The sequence below is a fragment of the Pongo abelii genome, chromosome 3 (assembly GCF_028885655.2).
Source record: "Pongo abelii isolate AG06213 chromosome 3, NHGRI_mPonAbe1-v2.0_pri, whole genome shotgun sequence".
NCBI classification, from domain to species: domain Eukaryota; kingdom Metazoa; phylum Chordata; class Mammalia; order Primates; family Hominidae; genus Pongo; species Pongo abelii.
The window spans coordinates 207,940,682-207,966,982 of NC_071988.2; the positions used below are offsets into that span (position 1 = coordinate 207,940,682).

At 39.5% G+C, this 26,301-nt stretch overlaps 1 protein-coding gene across 39 annotated transcripts in view; it reads right to left on the reverse strand.

Moving 5' to 3' along the window:
• SORBS2 (sorbin and SH3 domain containing 2) overlaps nucleotides 1–26,301 on the reverse strand; it is a 370,833-nt gene that overhangs the window by 71,181 nt on the left and 273,351 nt on the right. For 20 of the 39 annotated variants that reach the window (XM_063723752.1, XM_063723753.1, XM_054554820.2 and 17 more), the window contains 5 exons: nucleotides 22,411–22,437; nucleotides 22,038–22,162; nucleotides 9,374–9,847; nucleotides 6,060–6,198; nucleotides 1,397–1,569 (listed from right to left, as the gene is read on the reverse strand). In XM_063723752.1, coding sequence (XP_063579822.1) covers nucleotides 1,397–1,569; nucleotides 6,060–6,198; nucleotides 9,374–9,847; nucleotides 22,038–22,162; nucleotides 22,411–22,437 — 938 coding nt within the window. The other 19 variants (XM_054554834.2, XM_054554835.2, XM_054554829.2 and 16 more) reach the window with 4 other exon arrangements.

The window sequence follows — 26,301 nt, forward strand, 5'->3', positions numbered from 1 at the left end:
AAAGTTTCAAATTTAACCATTTTGAGTCAGAAATCTTAGGAGGGAAATGAACAAGAAAACATCATCACCAGAAACATGTAATCATCATAAAATGAAGAATATTGGTCATAATCCCTGAACTTTTCTTTGGCACATAAATATGGCAATCATCAGTTTCAAGACAGATTGTTAGAATGTCATATCACACTCAACATTTCCTCAATCTAAAGAGTCTAAAACCCCAGTAACTGCTGTACAGATTTACTTTTTGGCTTCCAATTGTAATACAGATGCTGAGAATAATCCATTTTAAACTCTTCTGTCTGTATGTAAAACACATAATCCCCATATAAGAATGTAAAGTCAAGGAGAGAAGAAAATCCCCACACTTTATCGTTAGTTCTTTTTGACTGTTTCCAATCTTACCATGGCTTTTTTTTTTTTTTTTTCCTGCTGTCTTTCCCATTCTTTGCCTCTATCCCTTATTGTCGTGGCTGCTCAGGTCTGCATTCCAGGGGAGCAGCTCTTGGCCACACCTCAGCTTTACATGGGTCTTGCTGCAAAGTATATGCAGCTGCGGTCCCTCCCCGCGTGGCCCCCAGCTTCACCTGCAAAGGTGTTGTTGCTTTCATCCTGTCCCCGGCTTCCTTCTCCCAGCTGGCACAAGCCTTCTCTTCCAGTGGACTTGGTCAGCCAGCTGCTGCCTGCCCAGGCTCTCAGAAGCTGCCTCTGCTACTGCTGCGTTTTGCCGGAAGGGGCTGCCCAGATACACTGAGCAATGCTTTGGCAGAGTTTTAAAACTTAAAAAAAATCCAAACACTTTCACTTATCATCCCAGGAGAGCTCTCAGCAGGCACGGCTGAAGAGGGACATTAAAATGTGTATTTTTCTTCAGACAGCTTTTCCTTTCCATGACATTAACTCTCTTCACTCCAATCATCTCACCTCCCAACTCCCAAATCACAGCTTCCAATCTCCCGGTGTTAACACACATCTATTTCAAAAAACGAACACATCACTGGTTTATTTGCAATGCATGTGGGGAATTCAATGCAGCCAAAGAATTTCTATTGTGTTGTTCCTTCTCTTTTCTCTCTATTGCCCTAAGCCTCCTTGGTAAAAGGTAAAAGAAAAACAAACAAACAAACAAACTAAACCACACAACATAGTTTTACCATTTAACAAAATCACAATGTTCACGATGTTTCATTCAAATGGAAAAACAGATTGTGTAATTCTCTCCCATCGACAGCTTTCTTTCTCTGCCACACACAGCATAACATTCATGAGAACTCGGATGGCACGGAGGGCGATCCTCATTATATAAGACCCTAGGAATGCACAAAGCCATGGACAATCCGTCCTTTGTGGAGTCTGTGCACAGCCCCAGACAGACGCACACGCTGGCATTTCCTACCGTTCTAATTGCTGTGGGGATTCCGGATTCATCCACGGGCCCGATCCCTGGGTAATGCGGGGCTTTGATGACTGTCACTCTCTTCTCTTCCTCTGAGGATCGGTACAGGGGGATAGAGCTGCTGGTGGTGCCATCCAGAGACTGCACATGCTGGGGATATGTGTCTGTGGAATCTGTACAGAAAATTTGGTAACATGGAACGTATTCATTGTACAGGGAATCATAAATTCATGTGTCTCGTTGTATATTTATGCCAACTGTAACACACAGTCCATATTGCCATCACTATCCCTTTTAACTCATTTACTTTCCATCTGAGCTAGTGGAGACTGTGTAGGTGTGTGGGGAACAGACCCGTACCAACAAGGGCCTCACCATTTTATGAAGAAGGCTGGGGGAAGAATGGCATTTGTTAAATGACTGTGTGGAGACCTCTGAGTTAGGAAGTGCTCTAAATGCATTATCTCTTCTTATCCTTCCAGTAACCTTTGAGGGAGGGCAGGATGGGGGAGCAAGAACCAGTTTTATAGACGAGGGGCAGGAGCTGAGACAAGCTCAGTAATTTCCCTCAGGTCATCATTTGCATCAATATTATTCTTGTGATACTGCTAACTACTATTATTTATAAGTTTTGAAATGTATTTCTAGACAAAGATATGACTGTTGAGTCAGTAACAGTGATTTCATAGAAATGAAGCAAAACCAAAAATCACTTAAAAAAATCTTCACTTCCAAGCCTCTGGACATGAAAACTTCTGAATAAATAAATGCTTTAAAATTATTAGTACGATTTCCTATGTGCATTTTTACCTTAAAATATCAAAAACTATGACTGTTTACTCTTTGATGACAAAAACTGCCCTAAGGATATAATTTAGATGAGGCTTATCAAGTTCTTCATGTTTTTTAGTAACTTCTAGAATACTTTCAGAAGGAACAGAGTACAGATATGCAGTATATATTCCATTTACTCCTAGTTCACAGGTATTTAAAAAAATCATCATTATTAGCATTCCTCTGGTACGATTAATAATATGCCTTTCTATTTTTCTGCAATTAATTTGAAAATGTTGGTGACAAAGAACGACACTTTGTATATACTCTTTATGTCATGGTTTGTCAGGACTGCCACTCAGAAAGTCCTTTAAGGTGGAAATGAAAAAAATTCTCATGTTTCAGCGTGAGACTTATTGATATCATCATGTGTATATGATATATATCATGTATAAATGTATTTTTCATGAAAAATTTGTATAAAATAACATAAGTAAGCTTATTTATTTATTTTTTTTTGAGGCGGAGTCTCGCTCTGTCGCCCAGCTGGAGTGCAGTGGCGTGGTCTCAACCTCAGCCTCCTGGGTTCAAGCGATTCTCCTGCCTCAGCCTCCAGAGTAGCTGGGACTACAGGTGTGTGCCACCATGCCTGGGTAATTTTTTGTATTTTTAGTAGAGACGGGGTTTCACCATGTTAGCCGGGATAGTCTTGATCTCCTGACCTCATGATCCGCCTGCCTTGGCCTCCCAAAGTGCTAGGATTACAGGTGTGAGCCACCGTGGCCGGCCATAAGTAAGCTTTTAAAGAAATTTTAACTCATCAATATAAGGGTAATTAAAATTCAGATCTCTCTGAGGTAAAATCCATTGTAACATTTGCAACTGCTATTACTATGATTATGACTATTTTCAATTTAGTTTGCATCAGAAAGGCATTTTTAATACATTTTTTGATGAAGAACGGATAAGGCTAGTTATAAAACTGCTTTATGTGCAGTTTATTTGCTGGATGGTGACATAAAATGTCCCTGAGTAAATGAACAGCATCATAGCCTTTCAACACTGAGTCAGTGCTGGGGAAGGAGGTGTGCTGGCTGCTGTCAAAGAAGACATGGTGGTTCAAGCCCTGGGTTGTAGTTTCTTTCCCCCTGCTGCTGGCCCCTTGAATGTGAAAATAACATTCAAGCTAGTCCTTATTTTTATTTATTTATTTTTTTTGAGACAGAGTCTTGCTCAGTCACCCAGGCTGGAGTGCAGTGGCGCGATCTCAGCTCACTGCAAGCTCCGCCTCCCGGGTTCACACTGTTCTCCTGCCTCAGCCTCCCGGGTAGCTGGGACTACAGGCACCCGCCACCACGCCCGGCTAATTTTTTTTTGTATTTTTGGTAGAGACGGGGTTTCACCATGTTAGCCAGGATGGTCTTGATCTCCTGACCTCGTGATCCCCCCGCCTCGGCCTCCCAAAGTGCTGGGATTACAGGCGTGAGCCACCGCGCCCGGCTAAGCTAGTCCTTATTAAGACACAGTGAGATATTTGACACTAATTGACTTTCTATTTAATTCCAAAAAGGACTTGAGTAGGCCTCCATGATACTAGTATTTTTATTAGCAACAAATGTTTTTTGAACACTAGCATGTGCCAAGTCCTACTCTAAGCAAGGAGAATCAACTCTGCCTTCACATCTGATCCATTACATTCTATGAACCCATACCTTATGGAATAGAAGTTAACCCTTTATTTTATTATTCTCATATATGGTCCACTAGCTGTCATCTTAGCAATCTTTTGTCCTAAACGAAATGTAAAATTCATCTAGGGCAAGGTAGATGTACATATTCCTCCGAAACCTTATCACAGCACTGGCCAGCTGGAATTTGTTCAATGTTTACATCGGGAATTTCTTCCCATGCAGAATATTTTATATGTAAAATCTACTTATCAATATATTCTAAAATCAAAGCCTATCTACATTCAAGTATTTATATTTTTTTTGTTGGGTGGGGATAGGGACAAAACTGCATTCACTAAGGCAATGAGACAGAGTCAGGCTTTGTTAATAATTATTTGGGAAAAAGCTGTGGCTAGAATAATTTGTCGAGTTTTACTTTATATGTGTGTAAATGCATAGTTCCATTGTAAACAATCTAGATATAATGGACTTCCATTATAACACCACACTATGGGCTGATTGTTAAAGCGCAAAATTTCGGCATAAGCCAGTTTTACTTTCTTAACTCTAAAAGGAGATCATTGTAGGATTCACAGATGATCCTCAGGCATAGCATCAGCGAAGGCGCAGATATATTTAGACTTTAATAAGTCCCGCAGCTACCTTTCAAGTTTTATAGTTATAGAGCTTTGGTTGACCTCAGAAGCTGAGTTCCACCATGCACATGCTGGATGGTGACATAAAACATCCCTGAATAAACGAACAGCATCATAGCCTCTCAGTACTGACTCAGTGCTGGGGAAGGAGGTGCGTTGTGTGTGTCAAAGAAGACATGGTGGTTCAAGTCCCGGGTTTTAGTTTCTTTCCCCCTGTTGCTGGCCCCTGTGGCCAGAGGACCGGGCCTCTCCTTTTCTGGGAGGTGCAGGATGGTGCCGCTGTCCTGAGAATTCCCCTCTGCTCCCTGCTGTCCTAGAAGCTTCCTAGTGAGTCGACATCATGGAAATTTGTTCAGCCTGAATTCCTATGATAGTTCAATTTTGTATTGTTTTTTGACATTTTAGGTTTTTAAGTTACATTTTTACAAACTAAGAAATATTTATGGGCTGGGCACGGTGGCTCATGCCTGTAATCTCAGCACTTTGGGAGGTCGAGGCAGGTGGATCACCTGAGGTCAGGAGTTCGAGACCAACCTGGCCAACATGGTGAAAACCCCTGCCTGTACTAAAAATACAAAATTAGCTGTGTGTGGTGGCGGGCACCTGTAATCCCAGCTACTCGGGAGGCTGAGGCAGGAGCACCACTTGAACCCAGGAGGCGAGGTTGCAGTGAGCCGAGATCGCCCCATTGCACTCCAGCCTGGGCGACAGAGTGAGACTCCATCTCAAAAAAAAAAAAAAAAGTATGTATCACATTATTTTCTGAACTATCTGAGTATACTTTACCATGTAAGAGCATTTCTATCACTGTACAGCACAGCTTCTTTCCCAGGAGGCCACAAAGAGTCCATGAGCCCCATGAAATTGTCTGCTTACAAATTTTATGAATGTCCGTATGTCCATTTGTTTTCTGGAGGAGAGCTCTATCTTTCACTGAATTCCTAGTCCTCAGAGGGTTGAGAATGATTGCTCTAAACAATGGCAGAACCTTCATTTAAGGGAACTCTTAAGTTTCTCTTGTGTGGCTTCCTGCTACCATATCCCTGACTGCAGGTCTTCCAGCCTTGGTTTGAATGGTGGTTTCCTCCTTGTGTGAGCCAGTAGATGACTGCATCACTGCTTTGTGGGACAGCCTGTCCTCCTGTTACACTGTTTGAACTGTCAAACGATTCTCCCTTATATAGACCCCAGGAAATAGTCCATGGTGGAAGCTCTTCCAAATCCGAACAAGCTGCCCTAGTGGAAAACCTGCATTCGTGTCCTCCAGTGGCACAAACCCCCTTGCCCTAAGTAGCCATCTTCTTTTTCTTTCTACTCCACCACCTCAAGCATTTAAGTGCCCACTCCAGGCTCAGACACAGGTGGAGTCATCATCTTGGCATAGCGTGGTGCCCATTTTCTCCCATGTTGGGTCCTCTGCCCCAGTTTCTCCCTGGGGATAGGGTCATCAAACAGTGGAGTACTGAGCGCTCCCGCCTCACCCTGATGCCACGTATCTTTCTCATGTGGTTGGACTTGCCGCATTGAGGTTGCCATGGAAATCACGGTGAGTAAATTACTTACCGAGGGATGTGCCATGCTGCATGACAATGCTGGAGTTGAGTGAGGCTGGGAGAGAATATGCCGAGGGGGAAAACGGCCTCTGATAGTAACTCATGGGACTCACGGCACCTCCTGAGTTTCCATTCACTGTTATCTGGCTCTGAGAAAAGTGCAAAGGCATCGAGTTAAATTAGCCCATAGTTCCCCGTAAACATCATTCCATTAGATGATAATAAAAGACTTCCAATCACATGACAGTAATCAGCTGCCAAGCTCTTATTTATTTTGAAAACTGATGTCAGAGGGCATGCTACATTCTTTGCCTTCTCTCTCTTCCCTTATTTCTGAAAATCACTCTCTTGTGTATCTGAGGGCCCAGGGAGTGGTTAGGAAAAATGAAAGTGGCTGACTAGCGGGCATGCCACCCTGCCAACAGAGGTGCCAAATGGTATCAGTAGGAGTCAGTACCAAGTAAACGTGGAGGACGACTTTGCTCTGACAGTCGTAATGTCGGCAATCAGAACATTGTCGTGCTGTTCCGCATGCAGCATTGACGTGGATGTCCTTTGACATGAGGCAAGGGATTGGTTCTCAGACTTAGTCAGGGATATCTTCTAGTGAATGAATGTTTCCAGAGCTGGTGAATAACATAAGGAACCTAGTTGTTTGGATGTATATATCATGAAGCAACCTATTCTAGAAGGATCAAATACCTGGTAAAGGATCAGAGAGACATGTTCAACCACTGGCTTCTCCCTACTTCAGCCTCATTGAGAACTTTATGAATCTCTGTTTGATTTCTTAATTATTCATTGTTTTGATTGTTCCGTATCTGACTATTTTATATCCCCAATGGTATCTCAAGCTTCTTGTTGAAGATGGTCACATATATGCTTCTTTAATATTTTGTATAACATGCAGCCTAGTGCTGATGACAGAGTAGATGTTCAATAGGTATCCATTCTGATGGAACTGAATCGGCTTAGTTCACAGATATCGAGCTCAGGACTATTAAGCATGCCTGTCTACCCACAGCACAGTACTGATCATTACGGGGTGCACATAATGCATGCAAATAAGATGAAACATTAGTAAGAACGTTTAGTTAAAATTATAGCTAAATACACACAACACACACAGGCACACAGATAAAGAACCATAATTTATGAAACTTTTCTACTTATTTTAAAACAAAACAAACTTCTATTCCACAGGCTTGAAACATAGATACAGTAACTGCGTATTTCTATGATTTCACTTTAAAGCAAATGGGTTTTCAAATGACCTAGAAAAAGTCTAATTTCATTACTGTATAACCATACCACTTATGTCCCCAAATCAATAAACATTTCATTACAAGCCTTGTGCTTATTGATTAAATAATTCTCTAAGCTGTTAGAAAAATTACACTCATATCATAACCTGCCACATCTTGAGGATCTGCTCCCTGGAGAGAGCTGGACGTTCAAATAAGTGTGAGGCACAGGCCTGCCCAAATCTTCAGAGCTTTTATACACCTCTGATGAATGATTTGAGAACACTTTCACCTCCTTGCCCAAGTTAAGTTTGGTGGATCTTTGTCAATATCATTGTAATACTATTATAACATGTTGTAATTAATGTTAAAAGCCGAAGAATCCTTCTTATTAAAAACCATCAGGTTAACTATATTACTAAACTTACAAACTTGCTCTGAATCCTATTTTGATGGTTTCAATAATATTGACTAGGGGTTAAAAAAGTAAACACTGAGAGTAGATTTATTCTTTTATTGTGTTCAACCAATCAGGATTTTACAACTAAAATAATATCATTAGCATTTTAGAAAATACTGTATTGTTATAGTGAATTCATTATTAGCAAAAACATGTCATGAATAATCTATTTGCAATTTTAAACTGATAATCGCAATTAATTTCTCTTACAAGTAGCTCTGCTCGTGCCCACAAGACTGTATATAAGACAGTTAGTCTCCTGTAAAGTCTTGAAAACAGAAAATTGAACAGGTTAGTTGGCAGATTGATACCCTCTCACTGCCTTCTTTTTTTGGTTAAAGGTCCTGGTAAAGTTTTAAAAGCTAAGAACCATTGAAGCACAGTAGGGCATGGGAGAAACCCACACCTGCTGCGCTCCTGGCACCCGTGGTTGGGCTGGTCCTCTGTAGCAGGGAGGGATTCACTATGGGGTTAGGCCTGGAAAACGAAGCTCCTTCTGTAGCCAGTCTCTGAATGGAGCATTTGAATGCAAAGTGTTAGACACAGCCATTGGGGGAATACTGAATCCCATTACCAAAAAAAGCATCTTTTACTTTATGTAAATTGTAGTGTCTTAAAAAACATATGGCTTATTATAACATTTCTCTGTGCATAAAATTTGCAGACTTATCAGCTTGATAGAACATAAACCTATGTAGCACAAATAAAATTTTGTCTATGACAGTGCTTATTCGGAACTTCATTATAATATCAATTTTTTTTAAAAAATCCAATTTTTTTGCCTGAAGCTATGTGTCTCTTAAATGGAAGCCATTACTTAGACATTATATGAAATACAGAATCTGTGCCATAAAATTTTGAAACATTTTAGCCATTCACATATCATTTATTAGGGATTGCTTATCACATAGGTATATTTAAATAATATATGTATGGAAAAGATGTATATATTGCTATAAATGAAAGACAAATTATTGATATACAAAATAAAAAAATGTATTCATAAATTTCTGTCCTGAAATGGCTCAGGAAGAATAATTTTAAAAAATCATGCAGCTAAATTTCTGAAAGGTAGATAAGATTATTGACATCATTCACTCCTGGACAATAGATAAGTTCAAAATTTGTAGCTGTTAGAGAAGGAGGAGCAAGAAAAATTAGCCTCATGCAGTCAGTAATCATTTATGTGAGAAACAAGGATACAGAAAAGAGACACAGGACACATTAATGTGAGTCTGTGAGAAAAACTACTAACATGGATTAATACTGGGTTAAAATTTTTTGAAAAATTTTAGACTTTATGATCATAACATATTGTGATGTATACTTAGCTAATAAAGCAAATCACTGTAGAACTCATCAGCTACAGTAACACGGGAAACCATAAGCAACTATTTTAGAGTAACTGTAAGTAATTCTAAAATGAATGAAGAGAATGAAGTGACTTTTTCAGCCTTAAGCAAGCTTATAGGATGACTAATGATTTCCATGACAGATGGCATAGAATTGGTTTCGGAATCAACACCTATGCAAATAAAAATGTCAGCTGAAAAATGAGATGGCACAATAAATCAGTCCTTTTAAGGAAACGGTGGAGGCAAAGAAAGGCAGAATAATTACATGAGTGGCTGCAGGGGTGGTTAAGGTGGTGCCATCTGTCACAGCAGACCTCTGACCCCAGGTGGGGGAGGGTGTCTCAGAACGGCCAGTGGTGTCAGAGTCACCAATCTGCAGCTCCTCTAGCATGGCTGTGGAGGACTCACTCTCCGAGCGGGAGGAGTGCTCGGCCAGGGAGGAGTCTGTAGTCAGAGAGCCTGTGTCGTGGCTGTGGATGAGGCTTTCAGGAGCTGGGAGCAGGTGTTTGTATAAGCAATGGGAAAGGCTCTGGGGATTATGCAGGTGCGAAGACCCCAAACCATCGGGGGGCGGAAGGCTAAGTGATGCTGAGCTGGTGCCACTGCCTGGTGAAAAAGTGGCTCGGTTCAAAGGTACCACGGAAGGAGGGCACGGAGGAGAGGCTTCTGGTGTGATTTGTCTGTGTGTCTGTGAAGCATTTACCTCCAACACACTGGCAGGTAAGTTCTGATTTCCAAGCTGAGTATGAGGAAAAAATAATAAGAGATAAATTATCCAATTAACAAAAGTACCTCTTTTTGCGACGTGGCAGAGAAGGCAAAGCATCGGTTTTATTTGCAAGCACTTTAATGGGTTACATTCAGACAGATTAGGTGCCAACCACACAGTGCAGAAAAAGCATGAAAACAGGAAGAAAGTGAATCCAGTCGGTGTGTTTTGAAACAAGGCTGGTTTTCACACAGCACTGCAATGTAATTCTGGGTAGGGGCTTGAGAGTGTTGGCATAATGAAACTGTTTCCTCAGGAGTTTTAGTTTTTGTATTTGTGACAATGATAAGATATCAGACTATTGGTCAGCAGAATTGGTTTGCCCTTCACTGGAAAAATCTAACAGCATAACTGCCTCCCGCTTGCCAAAATGTCCCCAAAACATAAATCTGTTTGTCTTATTTTTTCCTGGTTTATGAATCTAAATACTGACAATACTAAACACAACTAAGTGGAAAAGATAAATGGAAAAGATGTTTTATTTCCTTTCCACTCATTAAATCTGTTCTTTGATTTCACTACAAAATACGAAAAGAATTGGACTTTAAAATATCCTAGCAATGCAAATAGAGGTACCATGTGTGAAAATGAAAACCAGCCACTGATAATGGTTAGAATGTACCCTAGTTAGTTAGAACTATGGTTGGCACTAAATCTTAGGTAAAGGAGAAAGAAACTGTAGGAAAAATAAAAGATTTAACAGCTTCAAGGCTATATATAGCCCAAGAGGCTAAACATAGCGAAGGGATGCTCTGTAGGAGGAAGAGAGAAGATGACCATTTGAAATTTTACAACCACCTGTGGTAGCCTGGATGAGGTCTGACCACACGTGACAAATAGGATGATAAGCACTCAATTCAACATAAGTGAATAAAACTCCGAAGCAAGTTTTCTTACTTAGTTTTTCTAACTTTCAGAATAGATACTTTTTGGAGGGGATTTTTGGGAGAGGAAATGGTTTTAAGATCGATGGCCAGAGGTATTGTGAGCTATTAGTACAAAGATGGGAAATGAATGAAGGAGAACTGTTTACACTTAGAAATATTGCCTAGTAAATGTTTAAGTTATACAATTTGGTGTTCTTTGTCAGCCATAATTTTCATAATGGCTGATGTCATGCGCGTTGTTAGCATGATAAAAAAAGTTGCAATAATTTTTTTTCTCAGACTTTTACTTGAATACTTTTAAAAAATCCATCATATAAAAAGGTCTCTCTGAATCATAGATCCCTTAGAAATCTGATAAAAGTGACTGATCTTTCTTTTGGGGAAATGCACAAATTCATATGTACAGAAAGTTCTGCATAAACTTCAGGGGGACAGAGACACTGTAAAGCATAACCTTAATCTAACGGGTTAAGAAACCTCAACCTTGGATAAAAAGACAGATTTTCTTGTCCTAATCTTACTAATATGATTTTTTTCTTGTTTAAACATAGTCATTTTAAATGTGATATATATATATATATATATATATTTTTTTTTACTGTTCATGGTTGTTTAAATCTCTAGAAATAACTGACAGAAATCTTAGTTACCCAGAACTTAAAATGTTTCGGTAGGGATGCATACTTATTATTACTGAGTGTTCATAATAATTGCAATCTTATTGGAGGTGAAACTATAATATTATGAAATTATCATAATTCTAACTGAATGTATTAAAATGTTGCTATAAGTCTGAATGTAATTCAGTATAAAGCAGTCTTTGGATAGCGTCAATGAAATTTCCCCTAATAATGCAGCTTTACTAAGGATGCTTCCATGTAATATGAATCTCTTTTTAGTTTTATTTATGCTAAATGAAAACTATGAAATAATACAAATCATACAAAAGGATTTGAGTTATCTGCTCATGAGACTTTTCCCTTTCAAATTAAAAGAAAAAAATCTAATGACTTTAACCCGCATTGGACTGACTTGTCCATATCCTATGACTTGAAACATGTCAAAAGCTAAAGCGTATTCTAAAATCACCATTGTCACGGGTAATATGATCATTAGTTTGCACAGCACTGTGTCTGGCGATGGCCCTTATCCATTCAATTGTTCTTCCAAATAGAATGTCCACAGAAAACAAAATTATTCCACCTTTCAAATTTCTTTCACCACCTCCTGACATGCTCCTGGATTTGAGTCTTTTAATGCACGTGTGTGTATGGGTGTGTGTGCGTCTGTGTGTTTGTGAGTGTAAGGCATGAAATGCCTTGTGGTGAGTCACATCACACTTAAATTTCTACAGATAAAACTCAATAATTCGACAGTTATACTGGTCACCCACAAAAAAGCTTTGACAAGACCCCAATCTCCACATGAATGGAATACCCTGTAGACCCAGGGGGAGAGAAAGACCATGTTACACGTGTTTCTCCTGAGGAAAATCAGAAGAGCAGCAGGACAGGTATGAAAGGGGAAGAAGGCAGTATTTTCCCAATCTGGACTACCTTGAAAACAGGGAAAACTGGCTTTAAACAAGCACATTTTTTTCTTACTTTGTGACTGGCAAGTAGATGACTGCAGGAAATCATCCTAATTGTTTTAGGTCTCCTTCTTTTCAAGACCATAGAAGGCTACGGTGTTTGAATAGGGATCAAGGGTCACCAACTTTTTGTGAGTATAAATTGTTTTTTCTTTCCCCAACCCTTGAGCTAGCAGCCAGGGGCTGCCTGGTCTTCTGTAAAGGACAGGGACGGTGCTTAAACCTTAATACGCTTCACACACCAAGAGAGAGCACCTGCTTACTCAAACTAGCACTGAGCTTCTTCGTCCAAATGACTCCAACCCAGAATGCTAAAGAGAGCCTGTGGATGAGAGTGATCATCAATCAGCACTGGAGCTCCTGAGGAATGAAGGGGCACAGAGATTCAAGGGAGGGTGAGCTTCAGCAGTGGAAAAAGTGTATTGAGTTGGATGAAGGCATTGCAAACTCAAGTGCCCATCATGGGCCAGGAAAGTATCCAGGATGTGCAAATCAAGCCCGTGTTAGATGACAGGGAGTGATGGGACTGATGGCAGAATGCGGAAGTCATGTTCCCCCTCAAGGCGGGCGTCATTTACCCATATCCTTTGCCTTGAAACACGCTGAAAATTAAAGCTTACTGTCTCTAAAACCACCATAGTCATGGGTAATATGACCTTTAGTTCGCTCGTAAGCTCAGTGACAACACATCTATAGTCATAAGCCCCTAAGCCGTCACTTGCTGACTCAGCAGATGTGGAAGCTGGAGGTGGAAGAGGGTAGCTGTGAAGCAGGGATATGAAGAAGGAGTGCATGGCCAGGCCTCGGGAGAGGAGAGGAAAGTGCTTGTTGGGGTGCAAAACTTAAAGAGTGACCAAAAAACTCAGTAATTGAGATAAATTCTGTTTCAATGCAATCTTTGAAAGAAAATCAAGATCAATGCAAAAAAGAAAAAATACCCCATACTGAACAAAAATGTCAAAAATATAAATGAAGACCAGCACATGCCAAGCCATAGGAAAAGAGAGTCTGGGTCTGGAGTTTTTAATGCAAGAAAACTCATCAATAATATTTTCAAAATCTACATTTTTGCTTATTTCAGTTTTAGTTGAGAGAATAGACATGTTTGACAATTTCCAATTAACTGATGGCAATCTTAAATAATTTGTAATTAATTTAAGGTGAAGTAAACATGTAATAGGGCAAGTGCAGTGGCTCACACCTGTAATCCCAGCACTTTGGGAGGCTGAGGTGGGCAGATCACCTGAGGTCAGGAGTTTGAGACCAGCCTGGACAACATGGTGAAACCCCGTCTCTACTAAAAATACAAAAATTAGCCAGGCGTGATGGCAGGTGCCTATAATCCCAGCTACTCGGGAGGCTGAAGCATGAGAATTGCTTGAACCTGGGAGGTGGAGGTTGCAGTGGGCCGAGATCACACCACTGCACTCCAGCCTGGGTGGCAGAGCAAGACCCTGTCTCAAATTAAAAAAAAAAAGGTTTATTTTGCTTTAAATAAAATATTTAAGCTTAAAATAATGTGTGAGTGTTAATAAACCTGCGTTTCAACTTTTCAAAAAGATTCTAATGACTTAAACATTATAGGAAAAAGCTCATTCCCAATATATGAAAACAGGTATAAGGGAGCACAGAATTTCCCTCCACCTCAGGCTCCAGTTGGCTTGACACGGCCCTGTGGTCCAGGATCCTAACATCTCTCTCTTTACACCTTTAGTCATTGAGCTTCTAGGCCTCATTTCTCAAGGAACATAAGGAATATATATTAAATGCCAAGCAAAGAAATCTGACAGGCTTTTGTTCTCTTTTTTCCAATGATAGTAATTTACTTGAAAAGAAAATATCTAGGAAGAGTTTTTTTTTTTTTTTTTTTGAGTCTTGCTCTTGACCTCCAAAAGTGCTGGAATTACAGGCATGAGCCACCATGCCCGGCTGGAAAGGGTTTTAAAAAAACCAATCTTTACCTCCCATCCCCACATCCTTTAGGGACAATGTGCCCCCTCTTTTCATAGCCTGTCCTCGTGGTAGGAGGAGACCTGCCCGGCAGTTGTGTCTGTTGCTGGATCATCGTTTTGCTGGCCACGGCTGATTAGGAAGGCGGAGTAACTGGACTATGCTGGGCCAGTGGGGTCCTGCCTCCCTCCTGGGAATTCGAATTATATGGCACTGAATGCCCCTCAGGTAGCTGTCGGGTACCCACATGCAAGGAGTCAGAGAGTATCATGGAAACCCACGGGCAACTTGAAGTAACGACAGAGCAGAAACTAAGAGAGAGACAGGGAACTATGCAGTTCCTACACCTGAGAAGGACGGAGGGTAGCTGCCTGGTCATTGCCCCGTTTCCCTAAGGCCTGGCTGTATTGCCTGCATTGTAATGATGTGAGATTGTCTGACAGCCTCTTAATAAAAATTACTTTAACCGTATACTCCCTAACCAAGACCTGGGTGACAAGTGATCTAAAATTGTCACACAGCTTGGGCACACTGACGGCATGTGGCATCTGAATCAGGGGAGTAAATATTTCTACTGTACTCTGTGGTATTCAGATCGGGAATATGGTTTTGCATCTGGGAAAGTGTCATATTTTAAGAACATTACCAAAATATGGGATTTAAAAATCAGCTTGTGTGAGAGCACAGAGGTAGCAGAGGCTAGTGGCTGAGCTGTGGATCTTGAGTCAGACTGACTTGGGCAAGTTGTTTAATTTCCTTGGCCTCAGTTCCTTCATGTGTAAAATATAGGCATGGATAAAACCCATCTCTTAAAGCCTGTAAAAATTAAGTAGGGCAATGTAAAGTGCTTAGCACAGTGCCTGGTGTGCTGTAATAGCTCTCAAAAAAAGGAGAATCATGTTTGACAGAATTAAAATGCTGGGAAGGAACAGGAGTGCTCCGCACAAGCCAGTAGCAGGGTAGGGAGGAGAAGGATCACGTGAACACTGTCAGATAGAGGCGGAAGAACATTCCGTCTCCTTTGCTCTGTGGATAACCATGCAGAAGTTAAGGAAGGCAGATCATGACCTGGTATTAGAAATTCTTTCCAATAATTCGATCTCAGAAATGGTCAATCACTGGATTGCTGCCTTGGAACGTAACTGAGCTCTTCATTAAGTGTATTCAGAAGAGGCTGGAGGCCCATCTGTTGGGAGATGTTGAAGAGGACGTTTTATTTGTAAATTCATGTTGGGCTCCCAAGTATTCTCTAATGTTCAATTATTTAAATACACGCATATGCATGCACGTGCACAGACATCAAATGGAGAAATTGCCAAAGACCTGATCAACTAATAGCATTATGAGCCCACAGAAAGGAAGCCATACTAATGGAAGACATCAATGATTGGGGCTGGTCTTGATAGCAGTGTTCCAGAAAATGCATTCTGCAGTTCTGCACCTATCATCCCACACTGCTGACATGTCTGCATTACTCTGTCCTGCTTAGTATCTACATACTGATCCCATGGAGCAAAAGAAATGAGTTTCCTCTCCCTTCTACATGACAGTCAGGCAAGTTCCCCTGTGAGTCCCCAGCATATGTGCAGTGGCAGCTGTGAAGGTGAGGCTTTGGCAAATGATCGATTATGTTGTTTCATAACGGACAGGACAAGCTTATCTTCCTGAAGCAAGGAACATAGCACAGATGCCAGAGAAACTGTTTGGGGGTGTAGCTTTTTGCTGGCTTTCCAAAGCGTCTGGCTTATACCTTCACTTACTTGACATTGAGAACAATGTGACATTTTTAGCAACAGGATATCTGGACACACAGTAACAGAAGGATAACATGCCTCATTTCCGGTCTGTTTGTAGGAGGTCAATTAAAGTACATGCCATTTAGAAAACACTATGAAAAATTGTCAAATATGAAGAGAATTTCTAACAGTGACCTGTAGTTTTCTTCTTAAATTAATGATCAGACTTTAATAACAACAAAACTATGTAAATAAAACTTCTGAAACACTGAAATGTACTTTTCACATCTTGGTGTACTTTTATTGCTTGGGCCTGCTAATTCCTGGGAGACTAATTCTTTATAATGGAGCACATATTTGGCTGACTCACAGTGTATAGCTTACAGTGCTTGGCATTGGCTAAGACTTGCCAGAATGCGGAGTGCAAGTGTTTAAAATGGAAAGGTCACCATTGTGAAAAGTCATCACATGGGAAATGAGACTTAAAAATGAAGCATATCACAATCATCAAGATGTAGAAACAAACCAAATGTCCATTGATGGATAAATAGATAAAGAAAATGTGGTGTATACACATACTAGAATACTATTCAGCCTTAAAAAAGATGGATATCCTGCCACATGCTGTAACATGGAGCAATCTGGAGGACCTTATACCAAGTGAAGGCCTGTCTCAGAAGGACAAATATCTGAGCAGAGAGTAGAGTGGTGGTTGCCAGGGGCTTGAGGAAGGTGGATATGAGTTGCTATTCAGTGGGCATAAAGTTTTAGTTATGCAAGATGAATAAATTCTAGAGATCTGCCGCACAGCATGGTGCCTACAGTTAACAATACTGCATTGCACACTTACAAATTTGTTAAGAAGGCAGATCTCATGTTAAATGTTCTTAACAAAATTTTAAACAGAGAATAAAAACTGCAACAGCTTCATGCTACCTTTTTTACAAAGCCTTAGAAAAGAGGACACACTATCTTGAATCAAACTGAAAGTCTGTTGAAATAAACTTTTACCTACCAGTAAAAAAAAATGAAGTATTGTTGAAAATAATATATTTCATTTTCCCAATCAGACGCATAATTTGGAAAAATGTTATTTAATGATGATGACAGCTACTGTATGTTGAGGAATTACTATGAAGAAGGCACCATGCCAAGATCCTTATATGCCTTACTCAAACCTCCCAGCAGTTCTATGAACGGTTGCTATCATTGTCCCTGTTTTATAGATGAGAAAACTGCTGCTCAGGGAGGGCGAATAATTAGATGAATGGTTTTATGTTAATAAGATCTTGAAAGAGCTCACTGTCCAATCACTCTCTTCCTGGTCTCTTTCATACCCACTCCAAGAAAGCCTCCTTCCCCACTAGGGAATCAATGGTAAGTTTTCAGATTTCATTTCAAACCTGTCTTATCAACAGCATTTGTGCAGTGAACCATCCCTTTCTTTCCACACATTTTCCTCGCATGGCTTTTAGGATGCCACATTTTCCTGGATTTCTTCCTCCCTTAGAGGACACTGCTTTCAGCCTCCTCTGCTGCTTCTTCCTCTTAATGTTGAGATTCACTGAGGCTCAACTCTTGGTCCTCCCCTTTTCTCTGTCCTCCCCCTGGTGATCTCACTCTGTCTCATGGCCACAAAACCCATTGATTAGCCAATGGCTCATATCTCCAACCAGGACCCTTCCCCCGAAGTACAGGCTCTTACATCCAAATGCTTACTTGACCACTTCATGTGGGTGTCTAAGAAATGCCTCAAACTTCCTGTTTCCCAAATGGAACCTCTGAAGTTTCCACCAACCTGCTCCACCCACAGCTGTCCAGTCTCAGCGGATCGCAATGCTATCTTCCAGTTGGAGTCAACCTTGACTTTTCTCTTCCTCACATCCCACATGCAATCTGCCAGGAAGTCCTGTTTGCTTGACTTTCAAAATACATTCTCACAGTCTGATTTCTCACCACCTCCTCTGCTGCCCCCTGCTTTGAGCCCCCATCATTTCTCACCTAAAGGACTGCAGTAGTTACCTAACTGGTTTGCCTGATCTCCTCCTTGCCCCACTATGGTACGTTTTTCACAGAGCTGCCAGAATGATTTTGTTAAAATATAAGGGAAATAATAATGGTGGTAGCCTCAACATCCTCCAGTGACCTCCATTTTTATTGAGAGTAAATGTCAAAATCCTTGCAATGGCTTATAAGGCCTCCTGTCATCTGGTCTTTGTTACCTCTGACTTCACTTCCTATCACTCTCACCTCACTTACTTCCTCTCCCTCCCTCAGGCTTCCTTCTGGTCCTCCCATAGCCCCAGCGTGATCAACTTCAAAGCCTTTACATAAGACATTCCCTCTGCCTAGAATATTCCTCCTCCTTCAAAGCTGTTCTCTTTTCAGTGAGGTCTATTGGTTGAGTTACTGTACTTGACATGATATCTGGTCTCCACATCTCTACTTTGCATGGCATAACTCAATTTCCATAATCTTCTAATATATGTAATTTACTCCAGTTCTTATTAACGTTTGCTCCTCCTGCCACACACAGACAAATTTTAAGCAGGAGTGGTTTCAAATCCAACTCTGTTACTAGAACAGACTTGACATAGGTTAGGCACCCAATAAATATTTCTTGAATAAATAGCAGTGACAGGATCTCAAATCTTAACTTTTGGATGGTGTTGATACCCTGGGGATAATATAATCAAACTAACCGTCTCTGCGTAGCCTGGATAAAACCATGCAAAATGAAAGGTATCAGCTTGTTTTCAAACATCACAAAACCATTCTGAAGAAGCAAACCATGTTGGATGAGTCCAATGACGGATATGTGTTCCTATGACTTCTCCTACACCTGCTTCCTGGCGTGCCCATCCTGGGACACTGGCGAGTCCATTCACTGACACTGGCACAGACCTGTCTATACAGTTACAGAAGGATTTTGCTCCCTCAGACCTTCCTAGACTCCTGAACCCGATCAAGATGCATCCGCCTTAGCTCCCACCATCACGGCGCCGTGTCTCCTTGTCACTGGTGAGTAACTACTTCACAACGAGAAGTAGCACTCTTTCAGAGTGGTGGACCTGCAGCCAGCCTGCCAGGGTGTGTATCCTGTTTCTGCCATTTGCCAGCTGCATGCCCCTGGGGGAGCAACTTACTTCTGTGCCTCAGTTTCCTTAGCCATAAAATAAGGACAGTAGCAATACCTACTCCATGAGATTGTGGAAATTATTAATAAACATAAACAAGCTGCAACAGTGCCTGCATAGAGTAAAGCCCTAATATTTGTTAGCTGCTATTAATGTTGTTATGATTATTATCATCTGATTTCATAGGTGCTTTCAGAAGATAATACCTTAATTAGAAGAAATTGCTCTACTGAATGAATTTTGCACATCTTGATTAGCTGATGGAAAAGATATTTTAGTAGAGGTATGGTAATACCAGCTTGTCCTTTAATCATTTCTGTTTAAGGCTCTTCTGCTTTATGAGTGGGTGGGGGGGGGATCTTGGTGTCAATTAGTTATCTTTTGGAGATTTTCTGCACAGTTTAAAAGTATATCTCCTCAAGGATATGTTTTGGATGATCTTTAATAACACAGATACAAAAAGGAGTATTATACAAATTATTTACTTAAGCACCAGTGTTTTCAATATTAACATCACTGCTGTTTCTGCTATTATATCTTTTATTAACAGCTATCATTTATTGAGTGCTTGCTCTAGCCTAGTCTATGGTAATTTCCTAGTCTTATCATAACCTATAAATTAAGGATTAATTAGTATTCTCATTTCTTTGTTCGGACTCACAGAAAAGTTTAGATGAATGTCTCATCACATAGTCAATGATGCCTGGATTAAAATCTACAGTTTATCCTTAAAGTTTATGCTTTTAGCACTACATTGTTCTATGGAGAAGTCAAAAAGAGAAGCACATTTCTCCTGTTAACAGACTAATACATGTAAGCAGAAGGATGCTATGAGAGAATTCTACATACATGGAAAGTTTTACTTCCTGAAAGTCTGGATAATAAAAGTTGGCTAATACACTTTCTGAAATGATAAATTGATTAAGTTTTAGTGAAAATGAATATCGAGTTGCAAAGAAATAGACACTGCTTAAAATAAAGATAACTATTCCCTGCCAAAGCAAATTATAATTGACAATTATTTGAAGAGGTTTTACACATGTAAATAAAGTAAATCTAAGTGCAAAAAGATCTAATCTGAAAAATATTTCTTTGAAACCTAAACATGCTTTAAGTCCTGAAGTAGTTTGCAATGTCTTAAATGATAACTGACCCCTCAATGATTTCCCATAAACATCTAGAAGAAAAAAAAATTTAGAACATGATTTCTGGATGAAAGATCTGTATATGCATATTTACATTTAAAAATACCTAGACATTTGCAGATGAATTTAGTAGGCTTTTAAATTGGAAAATGGTTTCTTTCTCCTTTCCCTTCCTGCTTGGAAACTAAGAAAGCATTAGGTCATATAAGAAGCCCAAACCAAAGGAGTTAGGGTCTCTACAATATGCATGTATTAATACGAACAGACTGAGAAGCGTAAGGTACCACTCTGCAGTCTGAGGACTGAGAGGCCGCTGCAACTGCAGATTTTTGTCTCTCTTGCTGAAGAGGTATCTTTGCAGTCTCTGGAGAAAGCTCAGGTAGCTGTTTGTGGCTTTCAGGATCCTGTCCTGAAAGGGGAGCTATCTGAATGGAAAGAGATGCTGTGTGTGTCTCAGGCACTGGATTAGGGGTCAGTGAGCAGGGCCTTTTGAGAAATGATGGTACTTGGACAGATTTGGAGAACTGTGGAGTATTAACGGGGCTGCTACTTCCTAGATCCTGGTTATGGGTTAGTTTCAAGGTAGAAATCCTCCGAGTTTGAGAATCTTGCCTGTAGTCCTCTTGTAGAACTGGGGTGTTGATGTTAGCGAATGGTGCAGGATCCGTGCTGGAAGCTGCTGGTAGTGGATTAGTGATTTTTTGTGTATATGACATGGTTGTGTTAGATTCTTCAGAATATACAATTGTCTGTCTCGAATCTTCATTGGAATACATAGTTCCCTGAAGAGGTTTTTTGTTAGCAAAGTACTCCACACTGGAGGGAATTTGTGCGTTAGTTACTAACTGGTCTAAAATGACACCCTTTGTGTGCCTGGTTATCAAAGAGCTATGAAAGCTCTCTTTTCTTTCTGGTGGAGGGGGTGCCTGGATTGACAATGGGATCCAGAGAAAGAAATAAAGTTGAAAGAAAAACAGAGAGAGTCCAAGTTAGTCATGAAAGAAACCAGTGTCAACCCTGCCTTTATAGAAGTAAAGCAATGCCACACCTTCTGATTATGCTATCCATTTTGTTAGCTAGATTGAGTGATCATTTTCATTCCATTTAGAATGCACTTACGTTTATTATCAATGTTTGCCCTTAGGGGAAAAAAGTGTTGCCAGAGAATACATTATAACATTTGCTCCATCTACATTCAGGGAAATTATGTTAAAAGTGAACATATGTTCTCTTGGCATATTTTATTAGACTTTGAAATATATACATGGTTTATTTAATAGCATTGTTTTATAACAATTTTCATGCTTGTGGCACAATTTTACTAATATCTCCAACACAGAGCCCTTTATATTTAGTTAATATAATAGTTGCATACTCATAGTTATTGAATACATAATGTATTGCTGACCTCATCAGTTTAAATCCAAAGCATCAGCTGTCAGCTTTTAAAGAATTAGACTATATCCTAGAGATTATGTTAGAAACCGATATGCTTTTATAAGCTTAATCAGAAACAAAACAAAACCAAACTCTTGTTTGTTAAAATTTGTTCTCCATGTTGTAAACACAAACCTGGCAAGCAAACTAAATACAAAAGCAAAAACATATTAAAAATTAAACGTATTGAAATATGCACATTAGGAAAGAGGCTGTAAGCAGTGGTCTAATAATCACGCCTTAAAATAGTGCAGTAGACAAGAGTGTGCAGGGTTACCTGAGTTGCTGATCTCTTCTCTTGTAGGTTTGGTCGGACGCTTCTAAAACCTTTTGCTGCCAGAGAGGAATATGGAGCATCTTCGTTCAGTGCCTCTTGACTGCCATCATTGTAAGATCTCCAAGCTTTCATTAAGGGAAAACAATTGGATACAAAAATATCTACGTTCACTTAAACATTTTTTATAAAATTTATTTTTATTTCCAAAATCATTTTTATTTCCAAAATTGTAGTGTTCTTACTAGAGGTTTAATTTAATATGCATAACAGTATATGAAATTTAAATGCAACATGAAGTCAGCAATGTGGCTATGAATATGTTTTCTAAAAGTCACAAATAATATAATAATTATTCAGAATATTTTTTCTGTACCTGAGTCTGGTGACTGAGAATCACGCCCTGAAAGAAAAAAAATGTTGAAATTAAGACTAAGGTGAAATAAATGAATAACCCAGTAAAAATAACATGGCCAAGAACTATATGCATTAGTTTTGCAAACATTATTTCAGTTCTAAAGTCTGGGTATGTCAAACATGCCAAAGGGAGGCTTGTACATTTATTTTTGCTTCAATTAGAATGTCATTCATTAAATATCTATAATATATAAATATCTATATAGCAAACACTCATTTTCCCCCTCAATAATGTTGCAACATGCAATTTTAATTTTATTATGGTCAAAGATGAATATATGAATTTCTAAATATCAAATTAAAGGATCAAAAGAGATCTGGTTCATAAACAGCACTAACTCAAACCGCCGGATCCTTAGCTTCCGATGTCCTGCTGTTGATAAGCATATTTAACTCCTGTGTTAGAGAACTGTATTCTGTAGTTTGCATTTTTTTTACCTTAAGAAACTGTAGACCTGTCTACCATATCATGTGACATTTTCAAATTATTCTCGAGACTAGGTTTTTTTCCTATTGCAATATAAAAGTCATTTTATACTCAAATAGGAAAGAACTGTTACAATATGTTCCACCGTCTTTCAGCTAGTAAGCTGTGGAAAATAAATTTCAGGACTAATAAATTGCTTTTGGTAAGGCAGTTGGCAAGTTATCAGTGATATATTTGTTATCAATTTTATTGAAGTTATATATTCCAAAATCTTCTATATGCACATTTGAGGTCATCAGTTTGCACGTTTAACTCATGTATATTTTAAGTCATCAGCTTGTGTTGCCTGGTTTATTAAAGCACATGGTCAACTTGACTTAGATTCATTAAGCTTTAACTTTGGAGATGATCCTAGGGGTCGGATCATTAGCCCAACCTGCTTTCCAGTCCTGGATTCCTTCTACGTGTTCCCCAGGACCATTATTAGATTCCCATTTCAATTCATAAAACAGGAATTTTACATGCTGGAAAAGTCTTTGTTTTTCTTTTAGTGCTTCAGAATAGTTATTTTCAAGTTTAAACACATGAATTTAGAATGATAAAAATGGGCTGAGAAATGCGAGCATCTGATTTTTAGATAAAATATTTGATATGGGTTCTTTCCAAATCAAAGGAAGAAACACAAATATGAGTCAGCACAGAGTACATTAGAATGACTCCAGCTCAGGTGAGCTAGAGAAGACTAATGAATTCCCATTCTTTATGATCATTGATAACTTGGTATGGATTTTATCTCCAATGAATTTAAAATTGGAGTAATAAAATGGGTACCATAGAGAAAAATGACTTTGAAGAATTATGCATGAAATGTTTATTGGATCCTACTTCTAGAATTTGTACAATTTTTTAATTTTTATTTTATTTTTTAAAGATGGGGTCTTGCTATTTTGTCCAGGCTGTCCTTGAAATAGTGGGCTCAAGAGATCCTACAGCCTCAGTCTGTTGGTTAGCTGGGACTACAAGTGTGTGCCACTGGGCCTGGCCCTTCTTCTAGGATTTGATGGAAGCAGAAATGATTGAAATTCTTAATCAGTTATATGATGAAGATAAAGAAAAACACAGTTTGGCAAAAAATACAGGGCAATCATCAGAATTCTGCTTTGGGGCACTCAGGAGAGAGATTTAATAACCACGAGGCTGCCATCTACTGTGGACAATGAACAAATTTTGGGATTTGGGAAAGGACAATGAAAAGCAAATTTTGGGATTTGGGAAAAGGCAATAAAATAGCCCAAATCTACTTTATGAAAAGAGAAGCAGCATTAATAACAATGATTATATTCTAATTTTTTCTTGAGGATAGAGAGTTTCTTTTATGCTAGGTGTGGTAAAACTGAGATAAAAAAGAAGGCTGTGTGGTATGTGCTGGGGACGAGGTAATGGGAGCCAGAGGCTTGGAGGTGCAAGGGTGCAGGTGTGGTGAGAAAGAAGAGTGTGTACTGGGCAGGTCTGAAGGACACTGGAAATAAACTCCCTCTAACTGATAGTCTGTAGGGGGCAGGCTGTGTTTCTTCACGCTGGTCACCGTGTTGAAGATGATGGAGCCCCAGGAAATGGTAAGTGTGAGAATCAGAGGACAGTCACTCCAGGCTCAACTGTGGGTCTCTTCCTAGGACACTGGGCCCAGGGATTTCCAAATGAATCTGTCCCTGTGTCACTGGAAATATTAGACAGTAAGAGTGGTGGGCTGTTCTGAAGGACCTTGCATCGCACAGTGGACACGCGTGTGCAGAATTAAGAGAAAGGAGAAAATGGCCATGGATTCAAGCTTCAGGATGAACCAGTATTTTAATAAAGCTTATGTTGATGATTAAAGTCTGCCTTGAAGTGGGTGGTCTTTCAAGGAGACTAAAGTACATTCATTTCTCTTTCTTTAAAATAAATCCAATTACAGATACTTGGAACACCCAGTCCTGATTTGCTCTTTTATTATAGTCTTCTATGTGGACACTTTTTAGCATAGCCCTGCTTTTCTTGTGTCCCCGCAGGAAAGACTAGGAGAGGGAGGACACCTGTGTTTTGGAGCAGGTGATAGAAAGTATCACGCATCCATGTCAAGTGAAGAGAATATAGGTTAGAAAAAAAAAAAGTTGCTCAGGTAAATGGCTTGGCAGATGTGTGGGGAAAATGGTTTTCCCCCAGATCTGCAACATTATTGATGCACATTCACTTGTGAAAAAAAACCCAAAGCTAGGACTAGGGGCCTGAGTTCTTAATTTCTAGTGTTCTTTAGTTGATAGTCACTGCTTCACTGAAAATCCACGAATGACTAAACGGTGTAAGTTTTTCCCTTTCCTGGCTGCTTTGCATGCGAATATTTTAACAAATAGGGTCTTGAAGAATGAAGAGCTCCATGTGCTCTTAAGAGCCCTTTTCCTTGTGTCGAGGCACAAACTGGTGAGTATCTGTCTGAGATTTTGTGCAAGACCTTCCTGGTTCCATGTCAGGGGTGGAACTGGATGCCCTCCATGGCCCTTTCCACTGTTATAATTCTAACATGACAGCTTTTATGTAGCTGTGTTTGTGATACGTGTCACATCGTAATCTCTACTCTCAGGTTTTATTTGAATCCCTTTTAACTGATATGCTATATTGACACTATCACTATATTTTTCTTGAAAATTATTATTTTGATGCCTATAACTCATTTCTTTAGAAGACTCAAGTGCTTTTCAAGAATTATTTTAAAATGTTGATTAAATTCAGGTCAACTAATTGAGTACCTACTGTGTTTCTATGTACAATTATAACCCTTTTCATTTATTTTCTTCATTTACTCTCATTTATTCTGAGAAATCTTTGTGAGTCTGGGAAATGATTAAGCTTTCAGAGAGGTAAGAAAATGACAAACAATTTTTCATTTGAAAGAAAGTAAATGAGATCTAGACAGACTAATTTTCTTAAGGGCATAAAACATGCAGGTGGTATCGACAAGACCCTGTCTCTTGGCGGAGTGGTCCCCATACTGCGGCATTCCTTTAGGCTGCCAAGGGGTTTTGGTGAAATAAAATGTTTTCAATTGTTTCTCAATAATCATTGTCCTGGTTTTGGCATAGGTTTAAAATATCCGTGTGTGCTCTGACGGATTGTCCAGTGGGAATTTACTTCTTATAAAAGGAAAAGAGAAAGACAGACTGACTCAGGGGACAAACAGGTGATGACTCAGATTGACTCTCTGATCAGAGAAGGGAGTGAAAATGGCTTGGGACCTTTTCTGGAGGTTTTACATAAAGGCTGTTGTATTTTAACAATATCGAAGGCAATAAATATTTATCAATTCCCTTTTGATTCACATAAAGACACTGTATCATATAAGTTCTTATGAAAGCTACATAGAATGCAGTTGTGCATATTAATGCTAAC